A 20,370-nucleotide genomic window follows, 5' to 3' on the forward strand; every position below is an offset into this window, starting at 1 on the left:
CTGGACAGGAGGCCAAGGGCAGCTGCCCAGCACCCTTGACTCCCCTTCTTTCCAGTCACTGCCTTTCCTCCTGTTGGAATACCAGGCACGTGACCATTTTCAGCTCCAAGCTGCTATTGCGGGACACCTCTGCCTCCTATTTCCCCTCCACAGGCATGCAGGACCCGTCTTTCTAACTGCAGCCAAGAAGGGCACCAGGCATGTTTCTAAGACGCTCACTGAGTTTTTATGACACCCTTAAAGCTGTCCCAGGCACTGGGAGCTAGGGCGCACCTACAGCCAGGCAGCCACTGCCTCCTCTCGGGGAGGCCCACTGGCACCCACGCTGGGGGAGGGACACTCACGGCCGAGAGAGAACGCTGCAGCGTTAAAATTTGACAGGAAGTAATTTGTCAATGGGATGGACTCGCCAGCTGCATGGGCTTTGCACATGGCAGGCTCCGGTGTGGGGCAAACGCAGACAGCTTTGAGGCAGCCTGGATAGTCTACATGTCCTTATTCCCCCCTTTTCTCAACCTCCTTCCGCCTGTCACACGCGCACAGGACAGTGCGGCGGAGGACGGAGGTGGGGAGGGAAGAATGTCAGCCACTTCATCTACCCACACCTCCATCCTATTCGTGAAAACTGTGTGCAGAAAGAGGTTTTCAACCGCCTCAAAATGCACGTACAGGTGCTAGTGTCTCCTGCCTGCTTGGCCCCTTCCCGTCACCAGGAGGGCAAGAGTGGAGTGGGAGGTATGCCCATAGGTCATCCTAGTGCACCAGAGATGCGCTGGTCACTCTGCAGGAGCTGGTGCTGATTGAACAACGGCTCTGTGGCGCTTGGTTCTAGGGGCACATCTCTTCTGCTCTCCAGAGAGCATCCTCAAACCCCCGGCTTTGACGAACTGACAACGTACGAGATTCAAAAAAGCATGAACGACTTTTCAGTCCTTGAACCAGCCCCCCATGGTCTCCCTCAGACCATCCGACCCCATCTTTCTTCACCGCCACTTCCCGCCGCGTTGAAGTGCTAACTCTTCTCCAGACACTACACTTTCCTCCTCCATTTCTGCTTCCCTGCCTTTCCTTCCAGCCCCCCTCTCACCCCTTAAACATTTATAGAATGTCTCCCCTGTGCCTTCGCCCTACCAGAAGCCGGAAGTAGACATTTCGAAAGCATTGTCTGGGTCCTGAAGGAAGTTCCCATTTGGAGGGAGAACCGCGTGCCCAAGCTGCAGCTGTAAAGTTTTCCACGGGGCCGGGAGTGAGAGACAGGGAGGCCCCGGCTCGGCCTGGACAATGCGAGGGAGGAGCTCAGGTTGGGAAGCTCTCAGGCTGAGGCTGAGAGGTGGTGCTGTCGGGCGGACACCAGGGGGTGTTCCCGCAGGATCAGAGGGACAGCGGTGCACCCGAGAGCCGGCTGGGCCACGTGCCAACAACAGGACGAATGTGGCACTGACCAAACACCTACCGGTTACTGGTCACATGCCACGTGCCAGACATTCTGACAGTTGTCTTACATACACAAAGCTCAGTGACTCCTCAAAACAACCCTGGAAGGTGGGTGTTGTTACTGCCACTTCATTTTACAGGTGACAAAACCAGGGCTCAGGGAGAATGAGACATGTGTTCCAGGTCTCCTTACTGCTTAGCGCAGAGCCAGGATTTAGGTCCAGGACTTGCCGACACCAGAGCCCTTGCTCGTCACCATCGCGCTGTCTTGTCTTCCTACACACAGGTCATTCAGTTCCGTGGTGTGTAAATCTCGAGGTCAGTGAGGGCTAGCAGTGAGGCTGGGGTCGGTGAGGGTGGACACGCCAAGGAGTTAGGGTTCTACTCTGTGGATCTGAGGAAGCTAGAAAGGAATCAATGAGCAGGGCACAGTGATAAATGGATTTTTATATCTCAGCGATCTCATGCTGCTTCCCTCATACAGAACAGAGGGAAGAGGCAGGGGACCTGCTCTTGCCTGATGCCACCATCCAGGTGAGAAATTAGGAGGGGTAGACCAAAGCAGCGAGAGGAATGATGGAGAGCAGAAGGGGGCCCATGAAGTGCTTTATGAGGACTGGGGGTGGGGAGGGGAAGGCGGAATCCCAGCTGGTTCCACGTCTGGCTTGGGCAGCTTCGGGAGGGAAGCCTCTCCTAGCCCAGGCCTCGGCCGCCTCCTCTGCTCCCCCAGAGGCTGCGTGGTCAGGTGCACACTTCCTCCCTTGCCCTCATCGTTAATGTTGTAGCTGTTTCCAGACGCACCTGACTGGGGGTTCTCCGAAGGCAGGGCCACGTGCCAGGCTGCTGGGTGTCTTCAGTGCCGACTGTGGCCCTGGGCAAGGTTTCCATGCAGTGAACACTGGCTGAGCTCACACGCCACACCGAGTGGATGCCCTGCGTTCCACGCAGCATGTTACATGCCGGGTGCACAGTGATCCACAGCATCCTCGGCACCTGCCTTCGGAGGACACTCGTTGGGTGGGGAAACGCACAAGCCAGCCTGGCAGCTGGACGGCAGCAAAAGGAGCCCAGTAGGTGAATGGAGACCTTGGTCCTTTTTTCCCCACCGCGGTAACCCCAGTAACTAATGCAATAAACAGATGAACTCTTACAAAGGACAATCAGATTTAAGAAGGAAAAAAGGGGGCACTGAGAGAGGAAAGAAAAGGGGAATTACCTAAGATGCTTGGTCAGGGAAAGCATCTTCGAGGAGGGACCTCGTACACCACGGTCTGCAGTGTGAGGAGTCTGCAGTGAGGGGCGTAGGAAGCCACGGCCCAGGCTGAGGAAACAGTGAATAATGAAGGAACAAAAGGCAGAAAATCGCAGCCCAAGCGTGGGCACACCCCCTCCCCCACTTCCTCCACGGGGTGCTGCCCTTCCCGGAGCATGTCAGGTAGTGAATTTATAAGGACATGATGCAGGTCCCCCTGTGCAGACATTATCATGAAGGAGGATTCCAATTTGGAATTAGAAATTGAAAAACCCGGGGGGAAGGCGGTGAGGTTGATCACAGCTGATAGGACGGCACAGTCAAGAAGGGGAAGCAAATAGGCTGAAGGGCAGAGCCCGTTGGGATGGAACTCGCGGGCATCTTTGAAGCGCTCTGCTCCTGCTTCCCGGCTTGCTTTCGGTAGGCAAAAGGAGAGAGAGAAAGAGAAACATTATAAAAGGGAATTATGTTAGACTGGGTAACGGAATCACAGGCGTGATTTTCTCCAAGTCAGAATTTGTTTTATCCATTTGCAGTTCCGGGCCCTGATATCAGACTTGGTCAGCACCTGACCAGGAGGGTCAAGGTCAAGCGTCCTTCAGGCAGGGCGGAAAGGCAGGGGGACCTGGTCCCTGTGTTCCCAGCAGGGGTTGACGCTGGGCTTGGAGGGGAGGCCCAGACGAGGATAAGGCGTGTTGGGGGGACAGAAGCCATGCGCCAGCCCCCTGCGCCTTCCTGGAAGGAGCTCCCGACTGCTCTGTTCCTCCCCCTCCACTCACCCCTGCCTCTGTGGTCTTCGCATCCCCCTCTCCAGGGCCATGGCCTTCTCTGCCCAATGCTCCCTTAAAGGTGACTTCCCCCTGAGATCACCATTGCCATAGCCCTCGGCAGTGTAAGCAACTCACGTCCCAGACCCCCCGAACTTCCCTTTGATGGGGGGCTCCCGTGCCCACGCTCCAGTGTGTTCTACCTGCGTGAAACCTCTGCTGCTTTCTACCCTCTGTATCAATGTCATTGTCATCAGTCTCTTCCTCTCTACCCTCAAAAAAAGTTCTTTTCTATCCTGACCTGAGGATGTTTTGTTTTTTTTTCCCATTGCTTTTAGAGAACTAGGAAGTGAGAAAGGAGCAGGGAGGGAGAAAGAGGGAGAAAAACATCGAGTCATTGCCTCTCATATGCACCCCAGCCTGGGACCAAACCTGCAACACAGGCCCTGACCGGAGATCAAACCCTTCAGTTTGCAGGATGAAGCCCAACCGACGGAGCCACACCGACAAGGGCCTCCTCTCCACTCCTTATCATCTCGCCTCTCAGTTTCTTGACCCTCCCCCCCTCTCTGTGCACTCCTCTCTGGCTGCAGCTGAACTTGATCTCCAGCACCTCTGAACCCCAGCATCTCCCATCTGCTCTGGGACCTTTGTCCCTTCAGCTTTTCACTCGTTGCTCACCCTACTCCTGTTCGTCATCCTTCCCTGATCTCTCGATTCTCCATCCGTCCAGTTGTCACTCCTTTCCTTTTTTAGCCCTTGGGTAATACTTCAGCCATTCTTTTAACAATGCCCTCACTTCCTTGTCCTGTTGTCCGAAATAAAACTGGAATTACCTTCTAGAGGGTGGGCCCCATGTAGCACAGGCGTCTCCCACTAGGTGAGTGTTCTAGGAACCCATCTGTATCAGTGTACCAGCTGGTGTTGTTGTGAGAGGCTGCATTCAGCTTCAGTGAATTTTTTTTTTTTGAAGACTCTTTCAGGGCGTTTGCCCATTTCATGATGGGCGATCGATGAACGCACCCACCCACACCGTGCTGACCAAAACCAGCATGACCCCTGTGCCCCACCCTCCTGTTCACCCAATCTTGTCCCAAGCAACAATTTTTTTGTTTCCCCGGGTGAAAAAAGTCCTCCAAGGAAAATGTTTGGAGGAAGAAGTGAAACAAAACACAGCAGAAGCACCAAAAAGCATCAAAATCAGTGACTTTAAAAACTGTTTTGAGCAGTGGGAAAAAAGTCTCAATATTGTGTATTGCATCAAATGGAGAGTCCTTTGAAGGTGCCTAAAGTTTAAACGCATAAGAATGAATACACAATTTTTTATAAATAAATTCCATTTGGGGGGGCACCTCCCCTCATATTTCTCCAAACCCAACCGCATCCCTCAGTCCTGCTGCCCCTCCCTCCACGTCCACATGAGCCACGGTGCTGGTGGCTTCTGGGACAAGCCACACAAGCCCTGCCCGCGGGGTCCTTGGAGACAAGTCCTCCCACCCTCCAGGAGCCCCGCAGGTGCGTGGCAATGATTTCCGCTTCTCCAGAGCGAGTGCGTCAGACATTCTAGTCAACAGCACATCCTTCTCCCCAGGACTGGTCCCTCACTTTCAGCAGAAACCATGCCTTCCTCCTCTACTTAGAGCACGGGACCCATGTCATCACAGGGTCCCCTCAGCCTTCTGTAGTCCTGCCTCGAAGTTCACTGTCACCACTGTTCCCTCTCCCCTCCTAGAGGGCGTCCAGGTCTCAGCCCAGCCCGCCAGCAAGCTCAGGGTCCCACGCCTCCTGCCTCCTCTAGAGCTTCGTGCTGTTCGTCCCCATTTCTCCTCCAGTCTCCCGTTAACCACGTAAGGTCTCTCCTTCTCTCTATCTCTCTCTTTTCCTCTCTGTCTCTTTCCCTACCTCTATTTCTATGTCTCTCTCTCCTTCCCTATCATGTAAACATGATTAGGTTTCTCCCATCTTAAAATGATTTTTAAACTGCCCCCCAAGGCCATATACCTCATGCGTCATTCCCTAACTTCTCTCTTCTAAGAAAGAAAGGGGCACTTCCAAGAAATGCCCTCTTCAAGTGGCCTCTCTCCACTTCCTGTCTCCTCTTCCTCTTCTCCCACCGGGCGTTGGCCCTTTGTTACTGTCAGTCTGCTCCCGCCAGTTCCAGCACCGATCTTCCCCAGCCTGCTTCTCAATCCTGTTTAAACTTCCCCGCAGTGTCAATGCCATCGTCTCCTTGAAGCTCGTTCTTTGCTGAGCTTCTGCAACCCCCTCTCCCCAGGACTCGGATCCAGCAGCATCGCGCTGGTCCCTGCAGTGTCCCTAAGTGTTCTGTCCAGGACTGACAACGCTTCTCACTGTCTTTGGGTGGTCTCATCCTTCTTATGGCTTCTTCCATCACCTAAGAGTTGAATCCCGAACTCTATATTTCTAGACCAGAATTTTCTCCTGAACTTAAGACCCATGTAGCCACTTTCTACTAGTCGTGCCCACTTGGGGGTACCACGGGCACCTCAAAACTCAGCATGCCTTCCTGATGGCCCCCCAGATCAGCTCTTCCTCCTGCATTCTAGTGCTCTCACATGCAGGGCTCACAGCCAGACCCCGCAGTCACTGTCATCTCTCCCTTATTCCCTGGATCCTCTCTCTCGGTGCGGACTATGGCTTCTTCCTGCCCAGACTTCCCAGATCACTGGGTTTCTCCCCACCCCTCTGCCTGCGCCCAGCCCAGGGAGCCACCAAAACATCTCCTAGGTGACTGTGAGCCTCCTGCCAGAATAGAAGCCCCACAGAGACAGGGCTCATGTCTGCCTTGCTCCCTGTCCTACCTCCCATGCTCCGCACTGTGGCTCACTTAGCAGACACTCAGATGTTTGTTCAGTGAACAAATGTTCTCTCTGCCCCCAGAACTGCTGGCCCCGACCATTCTCCAGACAACAGTCAGGGGGTGATCTTGAAAAACACACAACGCGAAATGCTAAACAGAATGAAACCCTCGGTTGGCCCCCTGTCGGCTGTTATCCACCGCCCCCTCTTCTTCGCAGCCTGCACAGCCCGCTCCAGCCCCACCCCTCACCCCTAGTCCATCGGGCCTGGGCCTGGGAGAGGCAGTGCTGCCCGGTGGTTAAGAGCCCATACAGCCCTCGTCTGGATCTCCAGCCCGCCACGTCCTCGCCCTGTGACCTTGGCCAACAACCTGATCTCTCTGTGCCTCGGTTTCCTCCACTGTAACATGGCTGTAATAGTGCCTCGCTCTCAGGGTCACCGTCAGGGTGAAGTGAGTGCCCGGAGTGGCCGCTGTCCCGTCATCGGCACTGGAGTCATGGGCTACGTAACTGGAGGTGGTTAGTTATTCGCTGTCACCACCGTCCCACAGTCTCAGCTCAGAGCTTTGCGTGGGTTCCTCCCCACCCACAGGTTCTTCTCCCCTCTCTCCCACGTGTCCCTTTCCCGGCTTTGTGGAAATATAATTACCAGTAACACTGTGGAAGTTCAGGTGTGCGGGCGTATGTTGTGGAAGGACCACCACGGCGTGGTTGGCTCACACAACCATCACCTCACATGGTTGCAGTTTTGCGTGTGTGTGATGAGAACTTGGAGGATCACCTCTTTCAGCAGCTTTCAGACATACGACCCAGTCTTGTTAACGATTGTCACCGTGCTGCGCGTCACATCCCCAGGACCTCCCCCAGCCCTGGCAGCTGCTGTGCCACGCTCTGCTGCTGAGTTCGCCTTTGTTGGATTCGACATGTAAGTGAGACCGTACAGTGTCGATCTTCCTCTCTCTGGCTGACGCCACTCAGTGTGAGGACCTTGAATTTCTTCCATGTCATCACAAATGACACAGTTGCCTCCTTGTTTATGGCTGAATGATATTCCTCTCTGTGTGTGGGGGTGTGTACACTGCATTTTCTTTATTCATTCATCCATGGACAGACACTTGGGTTGTTTTCACATCTTGGCTCTTGTCAGCAATGCTGCGATGAGCCCCCCTTGTCCTCCCACCCGCTCTCTCCTGCACAGGCTTCAGGCCGCGGCCCAGACGTTGCCGACTCCAAGCAGCCTACCCTGTGGTCAGGGCTGGGAGTGGAGTGAGGAGAGCCAGGCACGCACCTTGGGCATAAAATTTAAAGGAGGTAGAGAATGCCCCCCCAAAAAACCCTCAGTAATTAAGATAAATATTTGAATGTAATTTTAAAAGTCAAGATTAATGAAAAATGTCTATGATTTAAAATATCAACATTTGAACTAACAACCAGCCCTGATGGCCAGGACCAGGGTGAGCCACTGAGGTGCGTCATGCAAGTGCAAGGTCAGCCCTGGTCTTCGTGTTAAATTGTGGTGCTTTTTTTCCATGTTGGTTTCAGTTTATAGGCATTAATATTGATTTTCTTACAAAATATATTGCACTAAGGTATTATCTGTGTTGATTCCTGAGTTCTGGGTGGCCCCCTAAAATTTTGTGCCCAAGGTCAGGGCCTCACTCCGCACTCCCTACTTTCAGCCCCACCCTCCATGTTGCAGTTAGGTGTCCTTCCGGGCGCTTCCCCAGCCCTGGTCACCCCGAGCCACACACGCCTCTTTCCTTGCCGCGTCACAACTGGACTGCTCAGCCTTTGACAGCTGAGCCCCCGTCCAGATCTCAAGTCTCTAGCACAGGGTCTGGCCCCTGGCAGGTGCTCATGGTAGGCTTCTGGTCACATTGACGGTGGAGAAATAGGGTGGACGTGGGTATGTGGGGGGGCCCAGGGCCCACACCAGGGCAGGGCGGGGCTGGACAGGTTCCTCCCTCCCTCTGAGGACACTGGTTCCCTTCAGCTGACCACAGCCTTGGACAAACTGGTGCTGGCAGGGACATGGGGTGCGTACCCACGATTAGATCTTCCGCAATGTGCTGAGACCTCCTCACTAGGGAACCGTAAACCAGGGTCCTCTCCTGGGGAGTAGGATTCAGCTCTGTCTTCAGATGCCAGGCAACTTTCATCAGGGCTCAGAATGCTGCAGTAACAGACCTTGCCAGGGTCTCACATACCAGAGACAGGGGACCTGGAGCTCTGAGGCCTGGAGCAAAGGGCTCCCCTTCCCAGGAATGCCTCGATGTGTCCGTCCCCCTGCCCTGGCAGAGGAAAGCCAGTGACAAAGAGGAGTCAGTGGTACTTTCAGCAGGTGCCTGTGCAGGAGGTGAGGCTAAGAGGACATGTGCAATGAGAAGCAGGTGAGCCGACCTGTACTTGAGTCCTTAGACCTGGCATGAGGCATGGGCACAGCGACCCCATGCCCTCCTTCCCCTCACACCCTCACATGGACCCTAGGTCTTTGAGTGGGATCCTTGTGCACACAATTCCAGCCACAGAATGCCTGGCTCCGCCAGCTCTGGGAAGAGAGGGGGCCCTGGGGTCGGGGTGGGTGGTAACATGAGTGGGATGTGTTCGGCCCACATGAGTGTTCGGCCCACGGAAGCCCAACAGCTGTGGTAAGAAAGTTTTTGCAGAATCATTCCCGGTAGTTCACACATGGCAACTTCAGGGACTGTGGCTCCCGACAGCCCGTAATGGTGTCTACAGAAGAGCTAGGGTCCCTTTGGCCTGACAAGCCTGGGAAGGTATCCAAAAACCTCCCATTACTCCAGCCCCTTCTCTCCAAATCATGGGACTCTTCCAGTCCTCCCCACCATCTGTCACTTCATTCATCGCCCCCTGTCATTCCACAGGATGCCTTCTTCCCTGGGAACAGAGCTCCTCCTCCTGCTTCCACCGCCCTCCCCGCCCTCCCTCCTGCCTCCTCCGCCCTCCTCTCTCACGGCACCCAGCACGAGGCTGGTGGAACTGGGGGTGAATCCTCCGAGGAAATGCCAAGGACTTGGCCAGGGCAGATTACTTTACTGCAGCCGGGCACCGCCCCCAGAGCTTTCGCAGGGAACCCACTTCTTGTCTGACTCACCGCTGCTGCATCAAACGAACTTAAAAGCATACCTAACGAGCCATTTGTTTCATTTTACCTGCTACTATCACCAATTGAATTTTAAGAAAATATCTTCATGGAAGTGCTTCCATATCAGAAAGCAGCCAATATTGATTCTCACTTAATCTCTGGTTGAGGGGAAGGCAGGCAGCCAAGCATCTGCTGCCGCCTTCTCATCCTGTGCTCGCGTCGGCCGCCCAGGGATGGGCCACACTCAAGACCTGTCAAGTGGCATTAGTAATACAAATGCGGAGTCAAGTTCAGGAGGGAAGTCTCCCAACTCCGGGGCTCGTTGGCTGGTGGGGCGGGCACCCCACGGAGCACGCACACACACCTGCCCAGGATAAAAAACACCCAAGCCCCCAAGAACACTTTGCATGGACATGAGGCTTGGGCACTCGGCGGCCGGAAGGCCCAGGATGCAGGACAGCTCATAGAGATCCTCCCCGCGTCGCTCCGAGCGCCAACTCGGGGCGGTACAGCTGCAGGTCGTAGGGACCTCCAGCTCCACGAGAGGCATGAAGTCACCTTTTGTCTCTGTTTTCTGGTCTTTCTGTCTTTCAGAGATCGAGCAGGGCAGCTGCGGCGATCCCGGCGTTCCTGCCTATGGCCGGAGGGAAGGCTCTCGCTTTCACCACGGTGACACACTCAAGTTTGAGTGCCAGCCCGCCTTTGAGCTGGTGGGGCAGAAGGCAATCACGTGCCAAAAGAATAACCAGTGGTCGGCTAAGAAGCCAGGCTGCGTGTGTAAGTGAGCAGGAGGGGGCCACGTTGGGGTCTCTGCCGAGAGAGAGACAGGGGCCCCGTCCTCAGTGACCTTGCAGATGGTTAACTGCTTCACTCCTGTTGGTTTCTTCTGCTCCTCACAACGCTGCTGTTGGGCCCCTCCTTTCCGGCAGTGCCATAGACTGTAGCACTCAGAGTGGTTGCTCTTGACATTAGGGACCTTCTTCAGTGCCGTCTTACCCTCACGGGTGATCCTGAGAACAAGATAGAGGCCACTGGGGCTTGGTCCCCCCAGGCTCAGACCCAGGCATTTTCTCCTCACCCACGTTGCCACCAGTGACGCCAGATGGCCACGCCAGGGCAGAAAGGACTGGCACGTCTGTAAGGCTGTAGACCCTGCACCATCCTCTGTGCACTGCAGGAAGCTATGGCCTTGCCAGGGTGTGAGATTTCTCCGCTGCTTCCTCTTGGATTGGCCTTGGGGAGGTGCGGGGATCAAGCTCTCTTTGGGTTGTTGATCTTCTGGCAGAAAGGTTGGAGTCGAACCCTCTGTTCTACAGACATTACCCAGAGGCCTGTCTTCCTTCCTCTTAGGTGGTATGGCCATTCTTTCGTCGAAAATAATACATTCAGCCCAAGGTCTGGGTGGGTTTGGCAAGCATGAGGGGGCTGTGTGTGGTGCAGGGCGGTGCAGGCTTGGTCTCTATTGGGAAGTCCGAGGATCCAGCCTCTCTGGGTCATCACCTCTTCTTTGCCCAGCCCTCATCCCCGACCTTCACCACCTCTTTTGGTCTGTGCTCTCTCAGGGGGCACAGACAGCCTGGGCCTCGGCTCATCTCTCCCCCCTCAGCGGGCTTCTCGGGGCCTCCGAGTGCTGGGTACTCGGGAACGGTGTCCCCTCGGGGCTGGGGGAGGGAGTGACCTGGCTGGCCATGCCGACTGAGAGTGTGGTGTGTGAGTTGGATCACACTGGGCGATTATACTTTTCAAACAAAAAAAAAAAGTCACTTTGTTTGGTTTAGCAATGCATTTTTGATGACTTGTGAGTTTATGTAAAAATTCTTGCAGAGGTTTAAAGATCAAATCTCTCTTAGATACACATTCAGCAAATCACTCTTATAGAAAATCATAAAATTGCGTGAAATCTGCCCATCTCTGTGGCCTGGCATGGTTAGCATATAGTGCCTGACGGTGTTAGCCTCGTGGCACGCAGCAAGCCAAGGGGACCTGGAGGGGCAGAGAGGTTAGCAGGAAGCAAGCAGCTCAAAGCATCCAGAAGCAGGGGGTCTGATAGTCATAGAGACCACATTCAGGCAGGAGCAGGTGAACGGGGCAGAGATCCGAAGGGCAGGTTGGAGGCAGGGCCTCAGAAGATAAAGGCACAGGCTATGGGAGTCCCGGATGCAATGGGGCTTCATCTCTGAAACCCAGCTATGTAAAACAAGGCAGGGAGAACTGGGAAGGGCCAGGCCTCGGGGGCAGAGAGCCGGTAGGGATGAAGCAGGTGGCGGAGCCAGCCAGCTGCTTGGGAGCAGGTTAAATTTCCCTGCCCCACCAACTGAGAGGTGCAGGTAGCGGAATGCCACAGTGGGGTGGGGGCTCTCACTCAAGTCCCCTCAGAATTTATGACCCTTTAGCTCTTAGGAGTAGTTTTAGGGGATTTTTCTAGAAGCTTCAGTGAGGGCAGAGGACCAGCAGGCTCTTCCTGTCCAGGGTCAAGGCTGGCAGCTTCCCCAGAGCTGGGCGCTGCTTCGAAACAGCTGGGGAGGAGAGGGCAGAGCCGCCCCAGTGAGCACCAGCCAGGGCTCCCTCCGGTTTCCAACAAGGAAGGAGCCGGAGGCGTGTTGGTGAGAACTGTGAAGCGGGCGGGCCGGCACTCTGGGGGCCAGCGTGGCATTTCTTCTTCTGCGTGATTCTGGGATGTAGGGGCGCCATCCCCAAGGCACTCCCATCTCTCCGGCTTTCCTGGTCACTTGAATGTACCAGGGCACAGCTTCAGTCTCAGGGCCCCAGGCTTCCATGGAGGAGGCCAGAGAGCACCAGCTGGCCCCACGCCTTCATGCCACACGGCCAAGTCACAAGTGCATGTCATGGAGGTGAGGGAGCACCACCTGGCGGCTCTACTGGTTTGGTGCCCCCCCCACCCAGGTTCTAGGCGCTGACCTCAGGGAGCTCCGGTCAGTGAGAGGGTGGTGATGAGACCATCTTGGGAAAACTGTGGATTCAAACTCTGGAGACTTGTTTCTTCATCCCAGCTCAGCTCAGCATCCTGACTGGGGCCGGGACATACCCCTCTGTGTTTTGGTTCACTCCTCTGCCCACGAGGGTAGCACTCCCTCCTGGCTCTAAAAAGTCTTAAGCCTCCTCGATTACATTTACAGCACAAGAGAACCGTGACATGAACAGTTCTCACGTCCTCCACGATAACGCTCAGAAACCACTTCCTAAAATGGGTCATTCGCGCAGCGGGTCGCACTTTGATTAAGGGATGATGTTAAACTTTGGTGTTCTGCTCCTGACCCCAGATCAAACATGTGATAGCGTGAGGCCAGTGGAAAGGGGACAGCATCTGTAAGCACCTACAAAAGTACAGAATAGTGCGGTCTCTGTGTTTTATAAAGTGGACATAAATGGATACAAAAGCACCTCCAGCAGAAGGCGGCTTAAGTGGCCTAAATTTTACCGTGTGTCAGCCACAATAAATATTAATGCAATGCTTAGCAAACAGCACCGCTTTTTCCTCCTGAAAATTAAGAAAGGGGTTGGGGAAACATTTCAATGGCTCAAATTTCTTTGAACAATTGTCCCCAAAAGTGCAAAGCAGTGCCTTGTTCTTCTCTTGAAACCTTTTCTTCAAAGCATCTCCTTCCCAGGGAGTTGCCCTGCCGAGACTACACAAACGCACTCCTTCCCCGCGTCTCAGAGCCTTTTCCGCGGCCGGCAGAGACTTCAGAATAATTGTGTTGGCTTTTGAGCTGCCCTCACAGTAGTAGATGCTCAGTGGATGGTCTTTTTCATCCAGGTTTGAAAGAAGATGACGTTCTTGTAGTGGAAAGCATTTTTGAAAGGAAAGATGGAGCCAGCTTTTTACCTCTTACTCTCTCTTCCTCCCTGGTTAGTTCACATCTCCAGGGATCACTGCTCAGCATCAGTGGGAACTGGTACCACTCTCCATCCGCTCAACAGCGTGAGTGATTATCCATCTGGTGCCCAGTACCGTGCACCAGGGTACAGCCCTTGAGTCTCCACCTAGGAAATGGGCTCAGCTTGGTGCCCCAGGGAGAAATCTCTGACCGGGTTGCCCTCCCTCTTCACCTTCCCCAAGCTCTGACAGGTCACCCCCTCTCTCACATAAGAATAGAGAGCCTTTCCCCTACTTCCCATGTCCCCTGACTCCTCCACAACTACAGATACAACAAGGAAGATACAAATTACTCTGATGGGGAGTAGTTTGCACAATACTTGATGCTTCAGTTGACGGGCTAGCAGAAAGCTTCACACTTCATAAAAAAGCCAGGAAACCAATTATCAGTCCATTAGCAGCCACTTTCAAAAGAAGTTACAACACAGCGCTTTACCGCAGATATGCCAAGACTGCACAAACCGCAAGCCCGCTTTCACCATGTCGTAAACCTCCACCAGAAGGTGTGAATCCTAATTGCTGGGTCCCTAATGTATATGGCATATGTGCGAAATGTGAAGGCAGGGCCTCCCGGGTGGGTGCAGTGAAAGTGGCGAGTCAGCGGCTGAACTCTGAGAGACCTGGGAGGGAGAGGCGGGCCCTGGGGTGCGCCAAGAAAATGTCTCCAGAGACACAGGACTTGAGCTGGGCCTTGAAGAGTTGGGGGATGGGGCGGGGCAGAGGAAGATGTTCTACCCAGGGATGCTGTGGGGCATGGTCCTCTCCCAGTACCCCCCAGACTACTCCTCTCTGAGAGCCTCTCCAGCACTTCCTCTGGACACACACACACACACACACACACACACACACACACCCCACCCCACCCCCCGCTGGACAGAGCAGTGGATTGGGCTGTAGGGAGGACTCTTAACCTCACCACTACTGGCATTTGGGACCAGATGACGCTTTGGGGGCAGGCTTGTGCACTCTAACAGGTTCAGGAGCATCCCTATCCTCTACCCACTAGGAGGTAGTGGCATACCCATGCCTTTCCAACAGTTGTGACCGCCCTCGGGAAAACACCCCCCAAGATTAGGGACCATGGGCCTGGGGTGCTTTAGTCGTATCGAACTCTAAATATGAGGGAATTGGGGCATTTGCATTTCTCACTGAGGCTACCACTGAACTCAAGGGCATACAGATTCAGGACAGGGAGAAAGCACAGCATTAGGGAGGGTGTTTATTAAATGTTTTCCATCACAGAGAAGAATGCCTCTTTTCTACAACTGAGAGGAATATTTATTCTTGCCTTTTATGGATGAAGACAAAGTTCAAGGAGACCAGATCACAGGCTCAGAGGTGACAGAGCCATGAAGTGCTGGGCTTGAACTTGAACTGTTAAGGACAGAGCAGCCTCCTACTCCAGATTCTTTCCTCTCTCCATTGCATCCAATTTCCAAAATCCATGGGGTCCTCTGCAGCAGCAAGGACAGGGAAGCCTGAGGGCAACGCTCGCACAGAACACGGAACCTAGTTTTTTGGCCCTTACTCCCATGAAGTACCAGGGATGAAAGGACTTAAACAAATCCATGAGGGCTTCGACCATGACCTTCATCAGAACTATACCAGTGCTGGATACCTACCAATGTGTCCTGTAGCCGTGTAGAAGCCTTTTCCTCATTTTTCCTCACTCCTTCTACCCCTCCATTCATCTGTCCATCTTTGATTTATTGAGCACCTACTCTGTACAAAGTCAACTGCGTAAGGGTGTCTGACGCTTCCTGGTCAAATTCTAAAGTGGAGGGCCTCTGGGGGGGCCCCTGCCCAGGCATAATGAAGGGGGTTTCTCAGTGCCATGCCCTGTATAAGGGGGGTACTCTTTTTCACGAAATATCTGGAGCTCAAGGCCAGTACCCAACACAGGCTTCTGGTACTCTCTGTTATTTAAAACTTCAAATAAATTTAAAGGGTTCAATAAATAAAATACTCTTAATTTCACTTCCTTATACCAAAACCAATCAAATTTGGACATTCTATTTTGATTCTTACCCAGGTACATACATATTTCATGTGGTTTTAATCAAAGTGAACATACCATCTCGTATTGTGGGTTTTAAGGGTCACATTATGTTTGCCTGTCTTGCCAGGCTACCAGGTGTCTGCCATAGTTATCATTCTTAATTAGCCGTGGCACGGTCTGTCCAGTGAGTGGGCCACGACTCAGGCAGCCCATTACGCGCAGTTGTGTTCCGTGGGGCGGTCATGACCGTCCTCGTGCATGTGGCTGGGTTTTTTTCTTTCTCTTCAATCACTTCCTTAGGATAAATTCCTAGGAGTGAGGTTTGCTGGGCCAGGGTTGGAACATTGTTATAACTCCTGAGGTGTGTACTCTTTTTTACTCTCTAGAATGGTTGCTCTGGTTTTATCTTTTTTCATTTTTATTGAGTTGATTGGGGTGACATTGGTTAATGAAACTACATAGGTTTCAGGTATATAATTCTATAGTACTCATACGTCATCTGTATAGTGTGTTATGTATTCACCACCTAAACCCAGGTCTCCTTCCATCACCATTTATTCCCCCTTTACCCTGTTCTGCCTCCCCCACACCTCTTTCCCTCTGGTAAACACCATATTATTGTCTGTGTCTTTGAGTTTTGTTTTGGCTTATTTATTTATTTATTTATTTATTTATTTATTTATTTATTTTGCTTAATTCCTTTACCTTCTTCTCTCCACTTCCCACCCCCCCAATAGCTATCAGTCTTATATTGCTCCCCAAAAATACTGTGCCAGTTCGTAATGCCAGCAACAGAAGCTCTAAGGTTGGGAATAAGATTCATGTAACACACGCCCCCCCCCCATTCAGAAACGTGGCCTATTTCTGTTTTATGTCCGTCTACTTTCTAAATGTAGCAACTTTGTGGTTGTCTTCAGAGAGTCCGCATAGATCACTTGTAGCCTTGATCAGCATCACCAAACCTCGAGTATTTGTATGGTCTTTTAGAAATTGCGATTTTAGTAGATACAAGTTGGATAGAGCCCTACAGCATGCCCTTGTCAACTTCTGCAAAGCGCCAAATGTTATGATAAGTGCCGCAAATTCAGAGATGATTTGGGCAGCCCTTGACCCCAAAGAGCTCACTCCAACATGAAGAAAGACGTAATTATGCAAATTAAAGTGAGCTCTTGTGGTTCAAAATGTACTTTTTTCGAGTAGAAAGCACTGGTCCCGCCGACGCGTTTAGGATCACCCCCATGAAGATTCATCCTTTTATTGAACGCGTCTTCGTTGAGTGCTCGGGAGGCGGCAGCCCCTCCGCTCAGAGCGTGGACGTATGTCACCGCCGTTGCAACAATTGGCCTGAAAGACGATGGCAGGGCAGCGTTCGGTCCCTGGTGAAAATGGGGCCCCACGAGGGGCAGTGTTGGGTTCTGAGAGGAAACTTGGGGTCTGGGCCTGCACCAAAGGGGGGTGTGTGTTGACGCACACAGACACACGCACATGCACACATGTGCACACACGTGCACTGCCATTCCAGATACTTGGTTTGCAGTAGTTGGCAAACAACTAAAGGGCTTTGGCTGGCGTGAAATGTCTGTGATAAAACAAGGGAGGCAATGTTCGTGGAAGGGGTCCCTGGAGAGAGAGAGGCCACTGGGTGCCCGTGGGCCAGAGGTATGAGAGGGTGTCAGGGTCTCGATCACAGGGCCCTGGACAGAGACTCCAGTCCTGGCCCTTCTCCGGACCCGGGTCCCCCTCTGTCTGGCAGTCCCCGTGTCCCTGTGTCATGACCGTGTGTATCGACACGCGGCTGTGAAACTGTGGTGTCGGCATTTTCCTTTCCAACTTGAAGGTGCTCTTACCTCTGCATTGTGGATAGAAACTCTTTGTGGTAGCTAATATTCATATTCTCCCAATCTCTTGTTTCCCCCTTTTCCCCTTTGCTAGCTTGCATTATACAGTCTTTTGCCTTTTTATATAGACAAATCTCTCGATATTTTTTTTATCTTTTCATGGCTGACAAAGTTATCACTCTGCCACAGATCTGAGAAACAGTTTGTTCTATTTTGGGTTCTTTCTCGGCAACTCGATTTTTAAAAAATATAATTTGTTAATCCATCTGGAGTTTATTTAGATGAATGTATAATATTGTGCAAACTATTATGTGGATTTCCAACACAATTTATTAAGTAATTCATTTCCCTTTTGATTTGAGGGAAATGGATGGCCTTATCACGGCCTGGATCCTCAAATGGAGTTAAGTCTATTTCCTGAGCCACCCTTTGTTCTGCTGCTCTATTTCTGTCGTAGCCTTGGTATTGAAAAATTTTAATTGTTGTTTTATAATATGTTCTAATATCTGGAAACTACTCCTTCCTCCCTTAATTATTTTCTCTCTCAGAACATTCATTGTGATTCTCATCTATTTGTTGTTCAAGATGAATTTTAGAATTTTGTCAGGGGGGGAAAAAAGTCCTACTGGGATTTTGTATGTGCACTCCTATTAAGCTATAAATTAACTGGAGGAAAATAGACATTGTATAAGACACATCCTTCCACCCAGAACATGGCATGTCGGTCTTTGTTCATCTACTTTCATTTTTCTAAATATAGCGGCTTTGTGCTTTCCTTCATATAGGTCACAGACATTGCTTGCTACCTTTATTTTTAAATAGGCAGGTGCTTTGTTCGCCCCCCTCCCACCCCGACCTCAGTGCCCCGTGCACTGGGGGAGCGTGTCCCGTTTTCCCTCCTCCCGGCGGCTGGAGCCTGGCATTCCCCATAAATACATAAGCCCAGATTTTGGGGACAAATGCAACTTCAAGCAGCCTTTCTTTTGGCCCAGAAAATAGGATCACAATAGCTAGAGCCCTTGGAATTGCCTTTTTCAAATATTTGGAGCCAGAACCGGGATCAGCTGAGGTTTGAAAGCATCAGCCTCAGTGGGGGGAGGAGGAAGATTCATGGGAGCCCCGTGTGATCAGGGCTGGGGCCATCATAGAGGTCGTGTGCGCCTCCTCTGCCGATCTTACAGTCTCCTCACTGCCCTAGGTTTCCTTAAAGGCCCGGTTATTCCACAGGTGGCCCCAGGACAGAAACAGGGAACCTGGGCATTGCTTTGGTGCAAACCTGTGTTTCAGGCCAATTCATGGAGACGGAAAACCAGCCTGTGTAGTTCTGTAGTCCCCTTCCTGTAACGCAGCCCTTGAGGACTTGGACTCAGAGGAGCTGTGGTCTCACTGTGCCAGGGACATGCAGAGCTGGCGGGCACAGTCCTCTGTAGAAGGGCCCCCAGGAACCCAGAAGAGTCATCTCTTTGAGCAGAAAGTCCACAGTGGTAGCTGGAGGTGCAGAGAGTGTGATTCTGCCCCTGTACTGGAGACTGGGCACTGCAGGCGTGGCTGGGAAGGGTAAGCCCAGCTGAGGAAGGCATGGCTGGGAGAGCCGCCCCTGGATGAAGGGGTGGCTCGTAATGGTGGCTGTCATCCTTTCCGAACAGAATAGCTAAGGAGGGAGAGACAGCATTTGCCCTACCAGGCCCATGGGGTTCGTGCATCACTTGTTGTATTTCTTCTTAAATAGGCACACACCCGATGGGGGAAGGTGGCTTCTGAGTTGAATCTGGCCCTCCCCCCGGGGAATGGGGTCCACCCCTGCAGGGGATCCCTGCCTAGCCAGAGACTGCAGTTTCGGAAGGAGCTTCACTCACAGTACGGGGTGGGGAGGAAACTGAGAAACAGGGCAGAAGCCGCATCCCTGGGCTGGGCCACGCGGGGTGGGGCGGGGGGGGGGCAGACAGGGACGCCCCGAAGTTCTGCGGGCCTGTGGTGCGCTGGGCTCCTCTGGAGCCCACCAGATGTTGGCTCTACAGAGTCCTGCCCACACCCCCTACCACGCCAGTTTGAGGGGTGGGACTTAGCTGGCTTTGGCTCAGGATCTGGCCGTGGGAAGGGAGCCCATGGCATAAAGGTCTTCAGTGTAGCTGGACAGGGCTGGCCAGGCAGAGACCGGACAAGGGGCCGGCTCACAGGGGAGGCCACCAGCCTGTCCAAGGAAGTGGGCCCAACACGGGCCCTATGAGGCCAGTATGGGAACCACACATTGGTCATCTTCAGTTTTCAACTGGTGGGAACTTCACAGGGGAGGGGGGTGTCTTTGGTGGTCATGCCCGGTCCCAAATGGACCCAAATGGACCCAAATGCAGCTAATCATTAGCAACATTCTTCCGCTTTTTAAAATATAGGATTCTGACCTCATCCCCAGAAACTCTGATGCAGCAGGTGTGGGATCAGGCCCAGGAACTGTGATTCTGAGATCTTCCTAGGTGATTTAGCTGCGAGGTCACACCTGTGAACAGCTCCTATGTGTGCCCGTTTGTTGTAGGGGAGTTGGGGTCATCCCTGAGGGGTTTCGTCCCCTGACAGAGGCGTGCGGCAGCGATGCATATGGAGACATGTCACTGCCGTGAGGCTGGCCAGGCAGTGGCTGCCACAGCACAGTTGCGTCACAGTGGCAGCCTCCTGGAGTCTGAGCGATGTTGGCCCTGGCGCTGACGACCTGGCCTTGGGATGCCAGGCCTTGGACTGACATTCTAACGACGCTGCGATCGCCTGGAACGTGACAGTCTGTGGAAGGGAGGGGCTGCTGTACACCTGGCCCCATTGGCCTCAGCACTGGGAGAGTGACAGACGTAATTCGAACATGGCTCTTGCGTAATCTAGTGAGTGTGACAAGCACATGCTTCTCTCATAAAGCAGTCTTTGAATTACTGCAGTAATAGAGGTGGCCACAAAGCGCTACCAGAATATAGAAGAAGGAAAGTGTGTCCCAGCTGGAAGATTCTCAGATTTCTTGGAGGATCATAGCACAGGCAACATTTCAGCCCATTGCAACCCAGGAATCTGTCCAGAACTAAACTACAAACACAGTGTAGCCCAGGACCCAGTGCAAAGGCCCTGCTCCTACAGCTGAGTCCGCTCTGAGGACCGCAGCTACTTAGGTGGAGCGGGGGCTGGAAAAGCTGACCAAGCCTCGGGGGTCTGATCCAGGGCTGTGACCCGTGCTGGCGGGGCAGTGGGATACAGCTGACCTTCTCACTTCAGCTTTCACC

At 52.9% G+C, this 20,370-nt stretch overlaps 1 protein-coding gene across 1 annotated transcript in view; it reads left to right on the forward strand.

Annotated features, from left to right (window-relative positions):
- CSMD2 (CUB and Sushi multiple domains 2) overlaps window positions 1-20,370 on the forward strand; it is a 546,707-nt gene that overhangs the window by 317,762 nt on the left and 208,575 nt on the right. The window contains exon 13 of the mRNA XM_053660680.1: window positions 9,973-10,155. Within this exon, the coding sequence (XP_053516655.1) occupies window positions 9,973-10,155 (183 nt within the window). The remainder of the gene's footprint in view (window positions 1-9,972; window positions 10,156-20,370) is intronic.

This window comes from Artibeus jamaicensis, unplaced genomic scaffold (assembly GCF_021234435.1).
Source record: "Artibeus jamaicensis isolate MK-2021 breed Jamaican fruit bat unplaced genomic scaffold, CSHL_Jam_final scaffold_847, whole genome shotgun sequence".
In the NCBI taxonomy this organism is placed as follows: Eukaryota; Metazoa; Chordata; class Mammalia; order Chiroptera; family Phyllostomidae; genus Artibeus; species Artibeus jamaicensis.